Below are 21,796 nucleotides of genomic sequence, written 5' to 3'. Positions count from 1 at the left end.
GAAATAGTCTAAACCATCCGTGTGTTTTTGGAATACTCTTTTTCAACCACGATTTGGGACATAGCTACTAATTCTATTTTCGATGGGCTACTATTTAGGACGGATAGTATGCAAATTGAAGCGTAAACCGAGTCCCTCGTAAGAATTTTTATTTTTTTTATTTTGCATAATGGTCTTTTGTGGTATCATCCACACATATGTTGATAACATAACTGCAAAAAGTAATAGCCTAGTTAATGATTACTTGTTTACATAGTAGATAATGTATTTCAATTTTATTTTAGAACCTAAAAACAATTTTCTAAATTAAGTGCTATGATAGGTCAAACTAACTGTACTTGAAATATTCTTATATTGGAAAATGTACATTTTCTGTCATCTTTTGAAATATCTTACAGCTACTGGGTACAACGGGGCTAAAGGCTCCACGGGGTAAAGGGCTCCTTTGATTTTATTAGATGGCACAACTTGCCTCAGCACTTTCTAAAACATCCGCTTTTCAAGATGCACATGGAAATTTGTCTGATATAATTTGAGGCGATCTCATGTTGATCCTGCACTCATTTGATCTAATATTTGATGTTTTTAGAAATGTTGTAGATTTAATTAGTAAATACAAATCACTAAAATTATTGAATATATTTTGATAAACCACAGCTGACTTTTCCATTTGTTAACAGGACATAGTTAGATTCAGATGGTAAGTTTCATATATTAAGTTGGTGTAACGAAGTTTGTAGCTGAGAAGGAAGGAGGCGGGAACCGGCGAACGTTCAACAAACTTTAATATACAAATAAATAAACAAAACGAATTGAAAACTGCGGGCAGCCCCTCACGGACGACTGCCTGCAAATACCCACAGAATAAAACATGGGCAGCCCCTCACGGACGACTGCCTGCAAATACCCACAGAATAAAACATGGGCAGCCCCTCACGGACGACTGCCCAAATAAACATAATAAAACATAAACAAAACATAACGTAAAGTTCAGGCCTGGTCCTCTCTCGTCTTCCGCAGCCCTTGCTCCTCCTTTTATGCTCCCGTCACATGGCCGCGAGACGAGACCGGTGTGCCGTGCAGCTGGCACTCGTTAACACTCATCACCGGCCCGCTCTCGCGGCCCCTCGCCCCGCTGCTTGCCACACCACAGTTGGGTGTCCACCTTAGAGATAATCACCATATTTATAATGAAACCATATTTTAATCAAATAATAAAAAAATATATTTATTGTTACTACTGTAAATTTATATTAAATTATTATGGAATCTCCTTCAATGCTTTCAGAATCTTTACTTTTTTAAATGATTTAGTTTCTATATTTTTCAGATATATTTCTATATTAACAAATTTTAATTACAGCACATTTCTAGATCAACAATGTATTATGTTATTAATTGAAATAAACAGAAAATACTTTATTTGCTAGGTTGTTTTGAACAAGTATTAACTATTAAATAAAATTGTAGCATACGTATTGGTAACACTTTAGAATACTGTTTCTTACTTAATGCATAACTAAAGAGTTACTGCAGTACTAATGAATAATTCTTCATTAACACTCAAGTCACTAATATTAACTACTAAGGAATGAGTGTTAACTAATCAATATGTAATAGCATTTTATAATTGTGTTAAGTATCAATTAGTTAATCAGTAACTATTCAATTCAGTCATGCCTCCTTAAGATATACTATTAAGTAACTACTAATTCAGCTTCACGAGGAATTACTATTAAGTAACTACTAATTAACAGTGATGCACAGTATCAGATAGAGGCCCTTTCTTCTTTAGTACTAATGGTGTTAGATAAATGTACTACAGTAATGTGTAATCAGTTCCAGGTTCTAAGTAACTCCTTGAGAACTATTTGGTAATTCTTTTTTAATGACTCATAGGTTCCCTGTATTCTCATTTTCCCCTCAGTCATTGCCTTAAATACAGAAATCATTTGGTATCACATAAACATAAAATGCCTGAGCCATGTTGGCAAGGCACTTAGATTGGGGATGGGGTTCCGTCCTGAACTTCTGGTTGCAGACAATACTTACATAAAAATAAAAAGAAATCATCAACATCCTCATTAATGTAGTATTAATATTGTACCGCGAGAGCACATCAAGTTTACAAGCAACGAATCTCTCTGCTTACAAGCGGAATCTCAATCCATCCTCAAAAAAAAGAGTCCACAAAACTGGACTCACAGAAATTGCGTGTGCGCTCACATTTTGACCTGCATGTGCACTCATGAATCGGTGTACTCTTTCACTAGAATAGTTTTCTCTGATTTGATGCTGCAAGAACTGCAACATTATAGCGTGGGGACACACACAGACAGAAACATTAATCGGCACATTTGCGAGTTAATGTAAATGAATATTTACATATAGTAGTACATTTATCTAACAACATTAGTACTAAAGAAGAAGAAAGGGCCTCGATCTGATACTGTGCATCACTGTTAATTAGTAGTTACTTAAAGGGGGGGTGAAATGCTGTTTCATGCATACTGAGCTTTACACTGTTAAAGACTTGGATTCCCATCCTAAACATAGACAAAGTTTCAAAAACTAATGTTGGACGTTTGATGGAGTATTTCTGTGTCAAAAATACTCCTTCCGGTTTCTCACAAGTTTTGGAGAGTTTTTTTCGAGTATGGGTCGACTTGACGTTAATAGAGCGGAAGGTCCTTGTATGGGCCGTACGGGCTCTTCTCCCGGTAGGGTGCGCGTGCGCGTGACTAGAGCGCTCTAGTTATGGGGAAATGCTCTCAAGCTGCAGATCCAGTCGTCCGTGAACACTAATGTCGGTTATAGTCCGCGCCGCGCTCCACTTCATTCCTCCACTTTGACATCAAGCGACTTCAACGCTTCAGCACAGCATTCCAGGAAGGCAGCGCTGCGTTTGAACCGATTTGAACGCAGAAATGACGGGAAGCTTCACAGCATCGCTTCAGTCGCGTCTCAAAGTGGATCTCCACACTCCAAGAAGTGTGTTTTTGATGGAGCTGTCCCAGCGATAAAGGTTCGGTCCTGCTTTGGAAGCAGCCGGTGAGTAAAACTGCTTCAAATGTCTGTGCTGTCGGCTACCGTCGCGTGAGTAAACATCAGTAAACGACACGATCGCATGCTTCGTCATTCAAATGCGCTAACGGACTCCATTGCTGTTCTGTATAACGTTACACTAGTCTGACGTGCAAAACCGTTTTGCTTGCTACTGCTAAGGTTTGGTCGCATACAATAGTCCATAAACCGAATCATGTCCTCATAAACGGCGAGTAAAGACACACAAATGTTGACAGGCCACTAAATACAGTCCATACCACAGAGACGGACGTCCTGCTGTTGCTGTTTCTCCTGTTCAATTTATTTCAGCCTCAGATTTGATTCTGGATCATATCTATTAGCTGAGATCGATAGCAAGGGTTTCTCCACGCTTGAGGACGTCACCGCTTTGCGCATTCGTCATTCTTTAGCTCCGCCCACTCGATACGCCTCCAGGCGCTCGGTTTTTTCCGGAAAGACTCGGTACAGCCCATATTTCTTTTATAAATATAATAAAACTAAAGACTTTTTGGAGATATGAAGATATGGAGTGTTTCACCCCCCCTTTAATAGTAATTCCTCGTGAAGCTGAATTAGTAGTTACTTAATAGTATATCTTAAGGAGGCATGACTGAATTGAAAAGTTACTGATTAACTAATTGATACTTAACACAATTAAAAAATGCTATTACATATTGATTAGTTAACACTCATTCCTTAGTAGTTAATATTAGTGACTTGAGTGTTAATGAAGAATTATTCATTAGTACTGCAGTAACTCTTTATTAGTTACGCATTAAGTAAGAAACAGTATTCTAAAGTGTTACCGTATACGTTTCTGTTTACCTCAATAAACAATAATTCTTTGAAAGTCTTAATCAGTGATGAACTGTTTCTTTGTCTGGCCCTTGTTTTTCAGGTGTGTTTGGTGATGCAGATCAAGCAGAGTTTGTGTCCGTGACGAACGGAGAGACTGCGGTTTTACACGCTGACTCTACTGCAGGCATGGATGATGATGTGATTCAGTGGTGGTTTAAAAGCAAATTAATTGCTCAAATCAATGTTACGGCTGGCAAGGTCAACGTAAATAATCATTATGATGAGAGATTCATAGACAAACTGGAGGTGGATCATCAAACTAAATGTCTGACCATCAGAAACATCACAGTTGAGCTGGCTGGAGAGTACGAACTAAAGTCTTACCGTATGAGGAGGTTTTTCAGACTCAATGTCTTTGGTGAGTTAAATTTCAGTTTCATTTATATTTGAATTACCCCAGAAATACAATCATTAATCAGCAGATTCCACACACCATTTTCTTCTTTTTGGTCCATGTGATTGTTTTATGATATTATTATTTTCAAATGTAAATTACGATCTATAAACTTTAGTTAACCATCATGTTTTTAAAAGTCTTGTTCTTGTTCAGCTTTTTTTCCAATGCACTTTTGGTGGTACAAAAGTAGAGTCGATATTAGTGATGGAGGGAGATTCTATTACTCTAAACACCGGTCTTACTGAAATTAAAGAATATAGCCCAGTTTCCACCAAAAATTACCCAAAACAATTTGTACCAGGAACTTTTCTCCCCCCAGACCTGCAACTGTCTGCGTTTCCACCGCTAAATAAAGTACCGTGAAGATTAGGCAGATTAGTCCGGCGATGTAGGACTGCGCGCGACTGCTCCTCCAAGTCAGTGACGGACAGTAATCATTTTTGCGTGTACCAATAGAAAGATTTTGTGGACTGTTTACATGAGACGTTATCTAAACCGATCTGGTGTTTACATGAGATGACTTTCAGTCGCAATCATTTTGTCACATGCAGTTTGTCTGCCGCATCAAAAATGTCAACGCTGTTTTCTCCAGCAGCTGGAATGTGTTAACTGAGGCCATAGCAACTCTTAACGGCCACCAGGACTAATACAGTATTATATAATACACTATTTATCTGTTGTAAAGTGTAATAATCATCTCAGAAAAAAATATTTCTTCTGTCAGGCGCAGTTAAAGTAAAAACTGCCTGGGGCAATATACGCTGTGTCATTACTCCAACATTATCTTCATTACTTACGAAATAAAAAGTTTACCCCTCAGAAAAATTAGCTTTCCTCTCTTGTCAACATGAGCGCGGCGCGCGCTGTCACGTCATGAAAGGACACACACTTATAGTAATCGGTCAGGTCGTTTACATGGTGAAAAAAAATTAATAACGAGTATGGAAGAGTTTCCAGCTGTGCTGCTTTTGCTGGTTATGTATAACGTTAGGTTTACTGAAGAGGTAATTAACAACGTCAGAAAAGAGCACTAATATGGAGATTCAGCAGCATGCAGCATATTCAGAAAGCTTGTAAAGCTAAATTTAAAATGACAATGTATATTATTATCAGCTATTACGAACATTGACCGTGAGATGGCTGAGACGAACGCGCGCCATCAGACAGAGAGCTAGACTGATATTTACTGAACGTAGGCCGAACCTCCCAAAAGACTTTTAAAAATGCCAGTTGAAATAAAATGCTAAACCAATCAGCATGTTCAGCGCCCAAGTCCCGCCCTCGAAAGTTCCTGAACTTTGAGAAAGTACTACCTCGCGAGCAGGGCCGTTTGGAGGGGGAAATATTTACCCGGAACTTCATTTAGACCCTGGTTCCTGCGGTCTAAACACGCACCGAGTACCACCCAAAGTTCCTGGGTAAAGTTCTTGTGGTGGAAACGGGGCTTATGATATTTATGATCATGATAAAAGAGTTCGTTGGAAATTTGTTAATGACAACAATTTAGGTTTTAATATTAATGTAGATAAAAGAGGCTATGGTGGTGGTGTTTCAGAAGGTATGTTAGACAGAATAGAGGTGGACTATGAAACAAGTCACCAACATCAGAACCAGAAACTCTGGAGTTTATGAACTACATTCAGAACATGTGAAGAGGATTGTCATGGTCTATGGTGATTTTAATATCGCTTTTACTTGTTTATTATATTGCAGCTTTTAAGTAGATCTAAATAATCATTTAAATGTTGTTTGAATCTTAAAAAAAATGTATTTGTATTTATTTTTAAAAGAAACTGTATGTAAGAAATGTATTTCAATGAATCATAAAATGGCCCTGATATGTCACTAGACATTAAGAAATCATGTTAGTTTCCTATACTTATATCACTGACAACAGTAGTCCGGCCAGGATATTGTCATCTAAATTTTCTTTTTTTTTGACTAGTATAATAATGGATTTTCCAATGAATCCTGGACACATTGGGTTGTTCAAAATTGACAGGCATAACATAGATGTTTATTGCACATATCTTCTGATGATTTTATAATAATAAATATATTACAACATGCAGTCAATAATACTACGGTAATGTTGTATATGTTGCGAGACACTTAACCGGGAAGTGGTCAGGTGACAAAAGAAAGAGACTCAGACCTGAAGACTCGAGAGATGAACCGTTTCTGCATTCAGCCTATGGGGACTTAAACGAACGACTCTAATGAGAAGAGCCGATAGATGAAGTAATCTTTTCTGTTTCCGGTGACTGCATAGCCTTGCCTATGGGGCAGCGACTTGGTGAACGAATGACTTGAAGACTCGAGAGATTAGTGCAAAATATTGAATTCAGTTCTCTTTGCGGCTGAATGATCAAATACACACACAGTTTTCAAAATGTCCATCGTATGGAATATCTCATAAATACAGTCGATATGGTTGAGGAGAATGTAAACAGCTCTGTGAAAACCGTGGATATGTTTCAGTATATTGGTGGGTATTGTATGTGTTAGATTTAAGCATTCAGTCTTTAATGAACAGCAGCCTAAAATACCTGTCTGTGTCATTGTTATTCAAACAATAAATTGTGTATCCATGTTAAATAAACCTACTTTTATTATTTTGTCCTATTGTTTGTAATTTGCTGCTTTGTTCTTTTCTTTATATAAAGTCAGTATTGCAAAATCGGTTTCGGATTGGGGGATTGGGCCGTACTGTATATTCCACCATGACAAATCTGGTCACCCTGGTTTTAATATCTTCATTCATCCTCATTTATATCTGTTTTCTCATGTTTTCCAGCTCGTCTGCCTGTTCCTGTCATCAGCAGAGACTGTTCGTCGTCGTCATCATCATCATCATCATCATCATCATCATCATCATCATCCATGTTGAAATGTGTGCTACTGTGTTCATCAGTGGTGAATGTGAGTCATGTGACTCTCTCCTGGTTCAAAGGAAACAGTTTATTGTCCAGCATCAGTGCGTCTGATCTCAGCATCAGTCTCTCTCTACCTCTGGAGGTGAAATATCAGGATAAAAACACCTACAGCTGTGGGCTGAACAATCCCATCAGCCACCAGACTCAACATCTGGACATCAATCAACTATGTCACACATGTGCAGGTACGTTTAACAGTGACATTGTTTGATATACTGTGAGGAAAATAAGTATTTGAACACCCTGTTTTTTTGTTGCAAGTTCTCCCACTTGGAAATTATGGAGGGGTCTGAAATTGTCATTGTAGGTGCATGTCCACTGTGAGAGACATAATCTAAAATCAAATAAAAATCACAATGTATGATTTTTTAACTATTTATTTGTATGATACAGCTGCAAATAAGTATTTGAACACCTGTCAATCAGCTAGAATTCTAACCCTCAAAGACCTGTTAGTCTGCCAAAATGTCCACCTCCACTCTATTTATTATCCTATATTAGATGCACCTGTTTGAGGTCGTTATCTGCATAAAGACACCTGTCCACCCCATACAATCAGTAAGAATCAAACTACTAACATGGCCAAGACCAAAGAGCTGTCCAAAGTCATTAGATACAAAATTCACCTCCTCAAGGCTGGAAAGGGCTACGGGGAAATTGCCAAGCAGCTTGGTGAAAAAAGGACCATTGTTGGAGCAATCATTAGAAAATGGAAGAAGCTAAACATGACTGTCAGTCTCCCTTGGACTGAGGCTCCATGGAAGATATCACCTCATGGGGTTTCAATGATCCTAAGAAAGGTGAGAAGCACATGTCCAGGCCCGTCTTAAGTTTGCCAATGACCATTTGGATGATCCAGAGAAGTCATGGGGGAAAGCCATGTGATCAGATGAGACCAAAATATAACTTTTTGGTCATAATTCCACTAAACGTGTTTGGGGAGAGAAGAATGATGAGTACCATCCCAAGAACACCATCCCTACTGTGAAGCATGGCGGTGATAGCATCATGCTTTGGGGGTGTTTTTCTGCACATGGGACAGGGTGACTGCACTGTATTAAGGAGAGGATGACCGGGGCCATGTATTGCGAGATTTTGGGGCACAACCTCCTTCCCTCAGTAAGAGCATTGAAGATGGGTCGAGGCTGGGTCTTCCAACATGACAATGACCCGAAGCACACAGCCAGGATAACCAAGAAGTGGCTCTGTAAGAAGCATATCAAGATTCTGGCGTGGCCTAGCTAGTCTCCAGACCTAAACCCAATAAAGAATCTTTTGAAGGAGCTCAAACTCCGTGTTTCTCAGTGACAGGCCAGAAACCTGACTGATCTAGAGAAGATCTGTGTGGAGGAGTGGGCCAAAATCCCTCCTGCGGTGTGTGCAAACCTGGTGAACAACTACAGGAAACTTTTGACCTCTGTAATTGCAACCAAAGGCTACTGTACCAAATAATAACATTGATTTTCTCAGTTGTTCATATACTTATTTTCCTCACTATATAACAGTATAGCATTTTAAGAATAAAACATGAATCATAGGACACTTATTATATCTCCTTTAAGCTGGTCACAATTTACTTGAAATAGGAAACTCATATTTAAAGTTTATTGACTGAGCTGATCTCAGTTTGATGTTTTTATTCCTCAGATTATGCCCACTGTTGTGATTCTACTGAAGATGTAATCCGATTGGTCATCTCTGCTCTGGTGGGCGTGGCTGCAGCAACTGCTGTTGTTGCCCTGTTATATGACATCAAATCCACACTAGGACAGGATTAAGCTCATATTCACACATTTGAACGCAAGAACACAAAAAACAAGCGTTTAAGGACACAAAAGTAGATACGGGCAATAGAGACAGAGCGTGACATTTTATATTACACTTTGAACTACGCCCACTGAAAGAGATCTTAATCAGCGACAGGAAATATAATGTATAAAACTGATATTTGGATATTTGCCAAAATGTTTACTGCACACGTAGGCATACGGAGACAAACTGAGTATCAGGATTGTAAAATGTACCCATTCTTCCTGCCGAAGCTTTACTTCTTATTGCCTATATCCACTTTTCTCCTTAAACGCTTGTTTTTTGGGGGTCGACAGCTTATGAAAACGTAGTGTTGTGTTTTTTAGCTTGTTTGCTGTAATGTATATAATATATGTAATGGCGCCCCCTACAATAAGGCATGTATTTAAAAAAAAAAATCCATCGGTGATGGGGAAAGAGTTAATGGCTTTATGCAATGATGAGTCAAAACATTATGATTAGTCACATGTGAAGCAAATATCATTCATCATCTCCTAACAAGGCCAAATGTTAAGATCTGGGTAGATTAGATGGTAAACAAACAAACAGTTCTCATAATCAGTGCAGGAGAAATTAGCAGGAACGACGATCTGAGTGACTTTGACAATGGCCAAATTGTTATAAAAAGGGGACTGGGTTAGCCTGACAAGCCAGACCCACATCAAGATGTTTGGTCTGGAAACTTACCATTGACAGCTCAATCCGAGGGGCGGATAAACGGTTGTCTTTCAAACTCCCTCTGCACGCGATAGGATAGCTCTACAACCAACCAGAGCAACGTTCGCTGTATCCAGTCGGCAAAACTCAGAACACACCTTCCCTTTTTAAGAATGACTTCAGTGCCATCTTTGTTATTTTCTCAGAAAAAAGCTGAACTCTTCCAGAGTCACGGTCAAAGCTGATTCAAAAGACCCCTGTTCGCCAGCTTCTGTGTTTACTATAGCAAGCAAGCACAACTCTGCCGTCATCGTGTTAAGCCCCGCCCACTGCCTCTATATACAATGTGATTGGCCTGACCAGAGTTTGGTTTTTACAGCTCAGGAGTGTATTGAGAGTTGCTAGACAATCGTGGCAAATTAGATTTGCTGCCGCTAGGGTGGTTCTAGATTCCAGTCAATTGAAGATCTAAAATTATAATTATGGTTGATAAATATAATAATGATTGATAAATATATAATTATGGAGAATTGTGACACAACACAAACACTCTGCTGTTTATGGGGACCAATCAGAGAGCCTATGATGATCCCTGTCCACCGTCGAAAGCTCTTACAATGGGCACATGAGCATTGGAGCTGGACCTTGGACCAGTGGAAGAAGCTCAACTGAGTCCGCTTTCTTTTACGTCATGTTGACGGCCATGTATGTTTGTGCCGTTTACCTATGATACTCTGGGCAATGTACAAAAAAACTGGGTCCAGCAATTCTTGTGTAGGTCAATTTGCCACGCGCCACCTACCTAAGGATAATGCAGGCACACTGCACACATTATTTAGGAATAGTTTGAGGAACATGGTGAAGAGTTCAAGGCCTAGGCCTCAAAAGGGTAGCGTCGAGGACCAACAGCATATTAGGCAGGTGTTCATAATGTTTTGGCTCATCTGTGCATATTTATGTGCTAGTGTTGATTGTGGCAGCTCATTTCCACCATAGAAGATGAGAAGAGAAACCACATTCCGCATTAATGTTTAAAGTGTCAAATGTGTTTGTCATAGTAAATACTGAAGATTGTTCATGCTAGATTTGTTTGTTTATTTTGCATTCCTTTTTTAGAACATTTTTAGAGTTTTTTTAAAAACTCTTTAAAAAAATTAAAACATTTTTTACTTTAAATTACAATTACTAATTACTTTCTAGCACATTTAAATGATATTGTCTGTTTTTATTGTGCTGGTTAGAGAGAATGCTGTAGAGGCCTAAATATTAGGAGTCCCTGTTGAGATGACTCCTCTCCTGTGGCTTGAGGACTCCCTCTCTCGTCGCCGCCACCTGGACTCAAGAATAAATTAACACACCTAACACCCTCGCCCTTCAGTGAATAAATTGTAGTTTTTGTAAAGTTAAGATCATTTCTATGTGTCTGTTGAATTTATTCTTGAGTCTTTAGGTGGCAGGCATAGAGAGGGAGTCCTCCAGCCACAGGAGAGGAGTGACGTAAACAGGGACTCCAAATATTTAGGCCTCAACAACACCAATGGCATTCTCTCACTATGTTCCTCATGGTAGGATCGCTAGCCGCCTCTCTCTGCTTTGCTGGAGTTCTGTGAGTAACATATATTTAATGTTCCTCATTATTATCTTTCGGCAGTAACAGGTAGTGGAATTATTTTTTAGGTCAAGGTTTTGTTATTTAGCAAGGGCTCAGAAGACTCGCCTGTTTGTTTTTTTTAATTATTTTTATCATGAGTTAAGTAAGATCTGCTCATGGGTCAGGTGTACTCAGGTGTTTTTTGTTTCCTCAGCTGCCCTACCTGTTTACTGTTGTTATTCTGTTATACTGTTGTATAAATTATATTTGTCAGCAAAGTTCATTTTGATAAAAATCGAGTTTTCTTAAGATTCCAAAATAACATAGCAGCCATACATTAAAATCTCCAAAAAAAAACAGTCAAGACTAATTATCTCAAATTAAAAAAAATTAAATAAATACACACTGATCTGGCATATTTTACGAACATATTATCTACAACGTTATGACCTAATATTGTGTTGGTCCTTAGCCTAGAAATCTAGACGCAGCAGCAAATCTAATTTGTAGCCAGGGTAGTCTAGCAACTCTTTGTTGGCTTGTGAGCTGGAAAAAACAAACTCTGGTCAGGCCAATCACATCGTGTATAGAGTTGGTGGGCGGGCTTAACATAATGACGGGAGAGTGACGGAGGTTCCGCGTGCTAATTGTAAATAAAGAAGCTGCCAAACGGCGGTATTTCGAATCAGCTTTGGCCGTGACTCTCGAAAACTTGGAGTTAAGCTTTTCTCTGAGAAAAGAGCGGCACTGAAGTCATTCTTAAGAAGGGAAGATGTGTTCGGAGTTTTGCTGCCCAGATACGGCGAAAGTTCAATGTATCAGCTATCTAAATTAATCTATTTAATCTCCGCTTCATGTTGCTCTGGTTGGTTGTAGCGCTATCCCATTGTGTGCAGAGGGAATTTGAAAGACATCCGTTTATCCCGCCCCTCAGATTGAGCCCTGACAATGGTGTGTTCCCAGACCAACATCTTGATATGGGTCTGGCTTGTCAGGCTAGTTGATCCCCCTTTTGCTGCCAAAACAGCCCTGACCCGTTGAGATATGGACTCCACTAGACCCCCTGAAGGTGTGCTGTGGTATCTTGCACCAAAATGTTAGCAGTATATCCTTTAAGTCCTGTAAGATGTAAGGTGGGGCCTCTTGATGGATCGGAGTTGTTTGCTCAGCACCAGGGTCGTGGGACTGGGGGGATAAAGGGTACTGAGTAACCAGGGCCCGAGGCAGGGAAGTCCGTTTTCTATACAAACACATACATGGTACGGGGGCCCAGCAAGATGGTTTGTACCCAGGGCCCAAAATTTGGTGCTACGCCACTGCTCAGCACATCCCACAGATGCTCGGTTGGATTGAGATCTGGGGAATTTGGTGCCAAGGTCGACAGGGCAGGAAGCATTATCCTGCTGGAAGAGCCTCAGCCACCAGGAAATACTGTTTCCATGAAAGGCTGTGGTCTACAACAATGCTTAGGTAGGTGGTACATGTCAAATTAACATCCACATGGATGGCAGGACCCAAGGTTTCCCAGCAGAACATTGCCCAAAGCATCACACTGCCTCCCCCGGCTTGCCTTCTTCCCATAGTGCATCCTGGGGCCATGTGTTCCTCAGGTAAGCCACCCACACACACACCCGGCCATCCACATGATGTAAAAGAAAACGTGATTCATCAGACCAGACCACCTTCTTCCATTGCTCCGTGGTCCAGTTCTGATGCTCACGTGCCACTGTTGGTGCTTTCGGCTGGGTCAGGGGTCAGCATGGGCACCCTGACTGGTCAGCGGCTACGCCGCCCCATACGCAACAAACTGAGCTGCTCTGTGTATTCTGACACCTTTCTATCAGGACCAGCATTAAAGGAGAACTCCAGGTAATTTTTAAGTTAATCTTGATCGTTATACCTTTGTGAGTACTGTCTAGAGAAAAAAAAAAGCGTATTGGTGCTTGCAACACGGAGCTGTTACAGTTAATGTTCAGAGCCCCCACTCAGCTAAAAAGGCAGTTATGGGGGCATAATGTAATTTATTTTTTTTATTCTTGTATTTTTGCATTCTGTTGCCACAATTCGGAAAGGCACAAACAAACCATTTCTTCTTCGCTTGTGAGCCGATCATCACTCAAGTGATGTCTGGTTCGTGAACTGATTGTTCTTTTTAGTGATCCGGTCGAACCAGTTCACCAAATCGGACTGAATCGTTCTAAATGGTTCGTGTCTCAAATCATCGCTGATCTCACAAGTACTTTAGTTACTCACTTTCTGACATGAGTGACAGTCCCTCCGACTAGAAATAAACTAATGTCTTGAATTATATGTTGTAGCTCCAACAGTTCACTGAACTGAGACATGTTTTGCTCAGAGAACTGATGAACTCTCGAGCTGCTGATACTGAGCTTGCGCGTGTAACCGAACGTACAACGGTTCTCGGATCAGCAGGACAGAATCGAAAAACTGTTTATTTCGGACACTTTCGATACTGAGAATCGACGAGCCGATGAGCAGAGCAATGTGATCACTCCTCGCGCACACAACGCACCTCCCAACTGGACTATTTGCCTTTTTTCGGCTACAACTGAGTTTCCACGGGACTTCAGCGCGAGACTACAGCTAGCCGCTAAAACACTATTTAGGTGAATTTAAACAATGGCTAAGTGGCTAAACGCATCTCATTGTCATGTAAGGGCCCTGTTCATGTTGGACAGACATTTTACTTGCATTTTGTGTCTGTTAAGAGACACAAAAACACCCTTTACTTTTATGCCCTCATAACTGCCGTTTTAGCTGAGTGAGAGCTCTGGGCATTAACTGTAATAGCTCCGTGTTGCAAGCACCAATCCGGTTCGGGTTTTTTTTTCTGTAGACAGTACTCACAAAGGTATAACAATCAAGATTAACTTAAAAATTCCCAGGAGTTCTCCTTTAACTTTTTGAGCAGTTTGAGCTCCAGTAGCTCGTCTGTTTGATCGGACCACACGAGCCAGCCTTCGCTCCCCGCGTGCATCAATGAGCCTTGGCCTTCCTCCAGACTCTGGCACCTTGATTTCCGAATGACATGCAAAATTAGCTTTCATCCGAAAAAAGTACTTTGGACCACTGAGCAACAGTCCAGTGCTGCTTCTCTGTAGCCCAAAAGTGGCTTGACCTGGGGAATGCAGCACCTGTAGCCCATTTCCTGCTCACGCCTGCGCACGGCGGCTCTGGATGTTTCTACTCCAGACTCAGTCCACTGCTTCCGCAGGTCCCCCAAGGTCTGGAATCGATCCTTCTCCACAATCTTCCTCAGGGTCCGGTCACCTCTTCTCGTTGTGCAGCGTTTTTTGCCACACTTTTAAATTTTCCACTAGTTTTGTCTGTAGCTTGAAATTATTTTGGTCATTACGACTCCTTTTGCCAGCATGGGTCACACTTTTTTGTAAAAAATGTTTTGTGAAACTTGTATTGTTTGATAGTTGTTTAAATTGGTTTTCAATTTTTGGATTAAAGGAAGGCGTTTTACTTCTTAACTCGCATCATGTCTGTATTGATTTATATTTTTTTTACCCCATATCTATATTATTATAAAATCAAACAAGCTATATAATTTGGTTATGGGCTGTAATAGTGGTTTATGATACAGAGCGTATTTTATTCTGTTACTGCTGGATTGCCTAAATTCAGCCAGAATTAAAACTCAAAAGTGCGCAGAATCAGAGCGAACAGATTCTGTCAATGTAACCCCCAGCAAGTCAAGTCAAGGATTTGGGGATCCTCTGCCATTCCTCTTTGCAGATCCTCTCCAGTTTTGTCAGGTTGGATGGTAAACGTTGGTGGACAGCCATTTTCAGGTCTCTCCAGAGATGCTCAATTGGGTTTAAGTCAGGGCTCTGGCTGGGCCATTCAAGAACAGTCACGGAGTTGTTGCGAAGCTACTCTCATTCGTTATTTTAGCTGTGTGATTTGGGTCATTGTCTTGTTGAAAGGTGAACCTTCGGCCCAGTCTGAGGTCTTAAGCACTCTGGAACAGGATATCCCTGTACTAGGCCACATTCATCTTTCCCTCGATTGCAACCAGTTGTCCTGTTCCTGCAGCTGAAAAACACCCCCACAGCATGATGCTGCCACCACCATGCTTCACTTTTGGGACTGTATTGGATAGGTGATATTTTCAGAGAATCTTATTTCTCACCATCTTGGAGACCTTAAGGTGTTTTTTTTTTAGCAAACTTTCATGTGTCTTGCACTGAGGAGAGGCTTCCGTCGGACCACTCTGCCATAAGCCCTGACTGGTGGAGGGCTGCAGTGATGGTTGACATGTTGAAAATCTTTTCCTGTTGAAAATCCAGTTAGTTTTTTTTTTTAGGGTGGTTGACCAAGATGGTCTTTCTTTGAGTGTGAGTAGGCCAGTTTCTGCATTCAAGCAGCATTTGGGGACAAGCATTGTTTTACTTCTGTATTTCTACATTTAGCATATTTGTTCTGTAATAGAAACAATATAATATTTAAACATAAAATATATTGTAATATATAATTATAAGTTTATAATTTAAGGTTGCTAACCATAACAAATGAGATATTTGATAAAAAATTAATGAACGACATGGAGACCTTACAGGAGAGTTTCGAGCGAAACACACATGTAGATCTCATCGATAGGGTTATTTTCACAAGCGTCTCATAAAGTTCTCACGGTCTAGAGATGTTAAAAACATCTTAAAGCAGCCGCTTCATCTTGTCATGAGATCCTAACTCATGACAAGATGAAGCGGCTGCTTTAAGATGTTTTTAACATCTCTAGACCGTGAGAACTTTATGAGACGCTTGTGAAAATAACCCTATCGATGAGATCTACATGACGTCGTGGCCGACTGGAGCTCAGTGGTGAAGTTTAGATGAAGTGAAATAATCAGTAAAACACACCAAAACTATTAAAGATGATTTGACTGATTGTAGAGTTTCACACGACTTTAGCAGCTTCACATCAGCGCGTCTGTCAGTTTTGAAGAGTTTGTCTTCATATTTGTGGACTCAAAATGTTTCTCAGATTAGTTTTGCTCTTGCTGTGTTTGTGGCATCTGGATGGTGAGTTTTAAATGTGTTTTTATGACGTTAATTCTTTCTGGATCAGATTTACTGTTTGTTTGGTTGTATAAAAAATACTGAAGCTCAAACAGCGGCAGCATTAGTTTCAGTCGTGACGTGATTCTCTTCTGAAGTAAAAGTGTTTTCTGTGTTTGATGTGTAGAATTCAGATAAACTTCATCAGTAAATCAGAGTTTATTCAATCATTAAATCACACAGCAGTTTGCTTTTTAATAACTTGAATAGATCATCATAAAGTTTTTTGAAATTCATAATCTGTGACAAACCCTGTTTCCGTTTGTTCGTCAGGTGTGTTTGAGGATTCAGTGTCAGTGATGAAGGGAGATTCAGTCACTTTAGACTCTGGTCTCACTGAACTGAAGGATGATGATCTGATTCAGTGGAGATTTGATAACACTTTAATCGCTGAAATCAATGTAACGGCCGACAGCTTCACTGTATATGATGATGTTCTTGATGGGAGATTCAGAGACAGACTGAAGCTGGACAAACAAACTGGATCTCTGACCATCACAAACCTCACAACTGAACATAATGGATGTTATGAACTATATTATAAGTCCACCTATTTGAGAAAATGTTTCTATCTCAGTGTCGTTGGTAGGTTAAATATCAGTTTGACTTATTTTTAATCACCAAAAACAACAAAAAACAATTGTTAATCCATACACGATTTTCTTTTTGTATTTTTGATTTCAAATTGTTTACTTTAGTAAACCATCATGAAGTTATTTGAGAGTTTTAATCAGTAATGAACCCTGTTTCTGTTTGTTCTTCATGTGTGTGTTGGTAACACTTTACACTACGGGTGCACTAATATGCATTAATTCATGCTTAACTAATGCGTTAAATGAGTTAATGAGTTAAAGGGTTAGTTCACCCAAAAACGAAATGTCTGTCATTAACTCCTCCCCCTAATGTCGTTTCACACCCGTAAGACCTCCGTTCATCTTCACACACAGTTTAAGATATTTTATATTTAGTCTGAGAGCGTATGCAAGTGTATGCACACTATACTGTCCATGTCCAGAAAGGGAATAAAAACATCATCACAGTAGTCCATATGAGACATCAGTGGGTTAATTAGAGTCTCTTGAAGCATCCAAAATACATTTGGGTCCAAAAATAACAAAAACTACGACTTTATTCAGCATTGTCTTCTCTTCCGCGTTTGTGTTCAATCCTCAAATAAAGATTCAATTGGTTATGAATCAGCGAATAGATTCATGATTCGGATCGTGTGTCAAACTGCTGAAATCACGTGACATTGGCGATCTGAATCATGAATCAATACGCAGATTCATGACCTTTGCATACACTTGCATACACTCTCGGACTAAATATAAAATATCTTAAACTGTGTGTGAAGATGAACGGAGGTCTTACGGGTGTGGAACGACATTAGGGCGAGGAGTTAATGATAGACATTTCATTTTTGGGTGAACTAACGCTTTAATGTATTACTAATGATGAACCCATTTATTAATGATTACTGCATCAGCAACTAATGAACATTCATCATGATTAATAGATTAAATAATCATTAAATTGTTATTAGTTAATATGTCATAATGTATTATTTCCTTAATAACATTATACTAACTAAATTTTTTAATTAACGTGTTAATTACCACAAGGGGTCAAAGCCATGCAGTTCAGCTTCCAGTCGTCTGCTTTAATTCATCATTAGCTAATGATTTATAAAGGTATCATTATGTTATGACTTTACTTGTTGGGGCACATGACTATTAATTAATTCAAAATTAATTCAAAACCCATAACCACAATTACATATTACTTAATCATTTAGTTAGTCGTGTGACCCAACAAGTGAAGCCATTACACCTGTATTGTAATTGTGTTACCTGTGTGTTTGGTGATGCAGATGGGCTGGAGTCAGTGTCAGTGAATGAGGGAGAGTCAGTGACTATAAACTCTGATCTCACTGAACTGAAGGATGGCGATGAGATTCAGTGGAGTTTTGGATATGATAAAACTTTAATCGCTAAAATCCTTAAACGGGATGACAGAATCACTGTATATGATGATGATGTTCTTGATGGGAGATTCAGAGACAGACTGAAGCTGGACAATCAAACTGGATCTCTGACCATCACAGACATCACAACTGAACATACTGGAGATTATGAAGTACAGATGAACTGTGACTGTGTGAGAAAGAGTTTCAATCTCCGTTACTATGGTGAGGTTAAACAAATTATTTCACCTGATATTTTCTGACAAATTTAAAATGAATTCATATGCCATTTTGTTGTTTTACAATATTGTTTGTTTCAAACTAACATTTTAAACTATTTAATTTAGTAAAACATAATAAAGTGACTTCACAGTATTACTCTGAGAACAACCCTGTTTGTGTTTTTGGCATTATAGGAACAAAGTCAGTGTCAGCGAACAGAGGAGATTCAGTCACTCTAGACTCTGATCTCACTGAAGTGAAGGATGATGATCTGATTCAGTGGATGTTTGGAAACACTTTAATCGCTGAAATCAATAAACGGCCCGACCGCTTCACTGTATATGATGATGATCTTGATGGGAGATTCAGAGACAGACTGAAGCTGGACAATCAAACTGGATCTCTGACCATCACAAACGTCACAATGAAACATGCTGGTGGTTATTATCTATATTATAAGCATAGGCGTCGCTAGGCCCTTTTTAGGGGGGCTTCAGCCCCCCTAAACTTATGCCTCAGCCCCCCTAAAAAATATGTGATTAACCTTTAAAACATATGAAACTGGCGGCAGGCTTCGGCTTCGTCCCGTTTTTTAGTCTGTCTCTCTAATCCGCAGCGGCTCTGAGCAGAGCGCAGCGCACGTCAGAAGCAGAGGTGTGTGTGTGTGTGTGTGTGTAAATCTGAGCGTCATTGGTCTGTCACCGCTCGTCAATGTCAAAATATTTGATAAAAACCAATCAAATCACAGTAGGCTGGCTTTATGGTCACACAGAAACTGCTGAGGCTGAGCGCAAATTTTAGCAGCGCAACTCGACGTCAAGTAAGATAAATGCAGCTAAATTAAACATTCATGTTTGACAGCTTCTGCTTTAAGTCAGAAATGTTAATCAAAAGAAAAAATATTTAGGCAAATGAATTAACTTGTTGTTTCTAATTTTTAGACATTTTTAACTGGAAATATGCTTATGTGATTCATAATGTAGGCCTTAACGAACAGAAAATATTAACAAAGCCATTTTCATCAGATTAGGCGTAAGTTTAATAATGAATGTGTATTGTAAATTAATATAATTCTATTTGTAACATTCAGTAAATTAAAAAAAAACATCAGCTTTTTCAGCCTGTATTGGGCATAAGATTAATAGCCTAATGAATGTTCATACTGTGATTTTAATAAACTTAAAACTTTGATAAACAGTAAATTAACGTGTCTAAGAAAATTATTCATGAAACATAAATATCAGTATGTTAATTTGTAAACCATATGTTCACTTTATTCACTGACGAAAACGGAAAAAAACAGTCAAAGCTCAGCGTTATGAAGAGACAGGGCAAGATAAAAACAGAGAAAACGAGAGATGTGGACATAAGAAAGACAAATAATTTACTGCCCAGTGACATGGTTTTCAAGCTATTGTTATCAAATTTTTTGGCCTTCAGAACATCTTAAAATGCTCAGATGTAGATCATAGAAATCAAAATTTTCTCGGGGGACCATTAACATTTGGGATCTTGGTTAAACCTACCTACATTATTGGGTATGATAATTGCATGTACAGTATGGCCATGCATTAAGGTATTAATATTTGCTTTATAAGTAATGATAAACAGCCAATATCTTCTGGGTATGCATGTTTGTAAGCTATTAGTTAATAGCGCAATTTGGACCCTAAACTAAATAGTGTTACCATTTTTTCTACAGACCTACCCTCACTGGGGGCTGAGCCCCCCTAAAATAAAAATCCTAGAAACGCCCCTGATTATAAGTCCACCAATTTGAGAAAATGTTTCTTTCTCAGTGTCATCTATGGTAGGTTAAATATTAGTTTGACTTATTTTTAATCAGTAAAAAGAAACGATTCTATTCACACACAGTATTTTGCTTCGGTTGTTTTTTTAATTTTTAATTTCAAATTGTTTACTTTAGTAAACCATCATAGTTATTTGAAAGTCTTAATCAGTGATGAACCCTGTTTCTGTTTGTTCTTCATGTGTGTGTTTGTGATGCAGATGGGCTGGAGTCAGTGTCAGTGAATGAGGGAGATTCAGTCACTCTAAACTCTCGTCTCACTGAACTGAAGGATGATGATCTGATTCAGTGGAGGTTTGGAAACACTTTAATCGCTGAAATCAATAAACGGGCCGACAGCTTCACTGTATATGATGATGTTCTTGATGGGAGATTCAGAGACAGATTGAAGCTGGACAATCAAACTGGATCTCTGACCATCACAAACATCACAATGAAAGATGCTGGAGATTATGATCTACAGATCAACGGTGTTAGGGTTAAATTCTATCTCACAGTCATTGGTGAGTTCAAAAACATTAGCTCCTGTCTTTTAGTTCATACATCATTTTGTTTCATTAAAAAAAGTTTTATGATATTATTTCAAATTAAAATGTTAAACTATTTAATTTCATAAACCATTATAATCTATTTATTTTTGACAAACCCTGTTTCTGGTTGTTCTCTCTCTCTCTCTCTCTCTCTCTCTCTCTCTCTCTCTCTCTCTCTCTCTCTCTCTCCTCCCTCCCTCTCTCTCTCTCTCTCTCTCTCTCTCTCTCTCTCTCTCTCTCTCTCTCTCTCTCTCTCTCTCTCTCTCTCTCTCTCTCTCTCTCTGTCTTTCTCTCTCTCACTCTCTCTCTGTCTTTCTCTCTCTCTCTCTCTCTCTCTCTCTCTCTCTCTCTCTCTCTCTCTCTCTCTCTCTCTCTCTCTCTCTGTGTGTGTGTGTGTGTGTGTGTGTGTGTGTGTGTGTGTGTGTGTGTGTGTGTGTGTGTGTGTGTGTGTGTGTGTGTGTGTGTGTGTGTGTGTGTTTGATGATTCAGTATCAGTGAATGAGGGAGATTCAGTCACTCTAAACTTTAATCTTACTGAACTGAAGGATGATGATCTGATTCAGTGGTGGTTTGGATACACTTTAATCGCTGAAATCAATAAACGGGCCGACATCTTCACTGTATATGATGATGTTCTTGATGGGAGATTCAGACACAGACTGAAGCTGGACAATCAAACTGGATCTCTGACCATCACAAACACCAAAACTGAACATGAGGGATATTATGAAATGGACACCAACAGAGAGAAGAAGATTTTCATTCTCACATTCTATGGTGAGTTAAAATGGTTTTCATTTGTTTTGCCTATTCAAGGTTTAAAGTCGATCTAAAGACATTTTTAACCTTTGTCATTTTTTTTTATT

The 21,796-nt window shown here is 39.2% G+C and overlaps 2 protein-coding genes across 2 annotated transcripts; both read left to right on the top strand.

The window, feature by feature from the left end:
* Positions 1-3,974: 3,974 nt before the first annotated feature.
* Positions 3,975-10,673, top strand: LOC137039386 (uncharacterized). The gene is made up of 3 exons (XM_067414707.1): positions 3,975-4,282; positions 7,119-7,442; positions 8,905-10,673. Exons 1-3 carry the CDS (start codon positions 4,051-4,053, stop codon positions 9,033-9,035), a joined length of 687 nt encoding a protein of 228 aa, XP_067270808.1. The 5' UTR covers positions 3,975-4,050; the 3' UTR covers positions 9,036-10,673.
* Positions 10,674-16,216: 5,543 nt separating this feature from the next.
* LOC137039678 (uncharacterized) lies at positions 16,217-21,480 on the top strand. The gene is made up of 5 exons (XM_067414952.1): positions 16,217-16,990; positions 18,276-18,593; positions 18,785-19,027; positions 20,601-20,903; positions 21,476-21,480. The coding sequence occupies exons 1-5, from the start codon at positions 16,705-16,707 to the stop codon at positions 21,478-21,480; spliced, it is 1,155 nt and encodes a 384-aa protein (XP_067271053.1). The 5' UTR covers positions 16,217-16,704.
* The last annotated feature ends 316 nt before the right edge of the window (positions 21,481-21,796 follow it).

This window comes from Pseudorasbora parva, chromosome 14 (assembly GCF_024679245.1).
Source record: "Pseudorasbora parva isolate DD20220531a chromosome 14, ASM2467924v1, whole genome shotgun sequence".
NCBI classification, from domain to species: Eukaryota; Metazoa; Chordata; class Actinopteri; order Cypriniformes; family Gobionidae; genus Pseudorasbora; species Pseudorasbora parva.
The sequence above is the reverse complement of the archived record's forward strand: the minus strand, read 5'-3'. Positions and strand labels throughout refer to the sequence as shown.

Excerpts from the sequence above, each read along its gene's own strand:
- LOC137039386 (XM_067414707.1), top strand. The coding sequence starts at position 4,051 with ATGGATGATGATGTGATTCAGTGGTGGTTTAAAAGCAAATTAATTGCT. Across the intron at positions 4,283-7,118 it reads TTTCAGACTCAATGTCTTTG|CTCGTCTGCCTGTTCCTGTC; the intron begins GTGAGTTAAATT and ends CATGTTTTCCAG. Across the intron at positions 7,443-8,904 it reads ACTATGTCACACATGTGCAG|ATTATGCCCACTGTTGTGAT; the intron begins GTACGTTTAACA and ends TTTATTCCTCAG.
- LOC137039678 (XM_067414952.1), top strand. The coding sequence starts at position 16,705 with ATGAAGGGAGATTCAGTCACTTTAGACTCTGGTCTCACTGAACTGAAG. Across the intron at positions 16,991-18,275 it reads TTTCTATCTCAGTGTCGTTG|ATGGGCTGGAGTCAGTGTCA; the intron begins GTAGGTTAAATA and ends TTGGTGATGCAG. Across the intron at positions 18,594-18,784 it reads TTTCAATCTCCGTTACTATG|GAACAAAGTCAGTGTCAGCG; the intron begins GTGAGGTTAAAC and ends TTGGCATTATAG.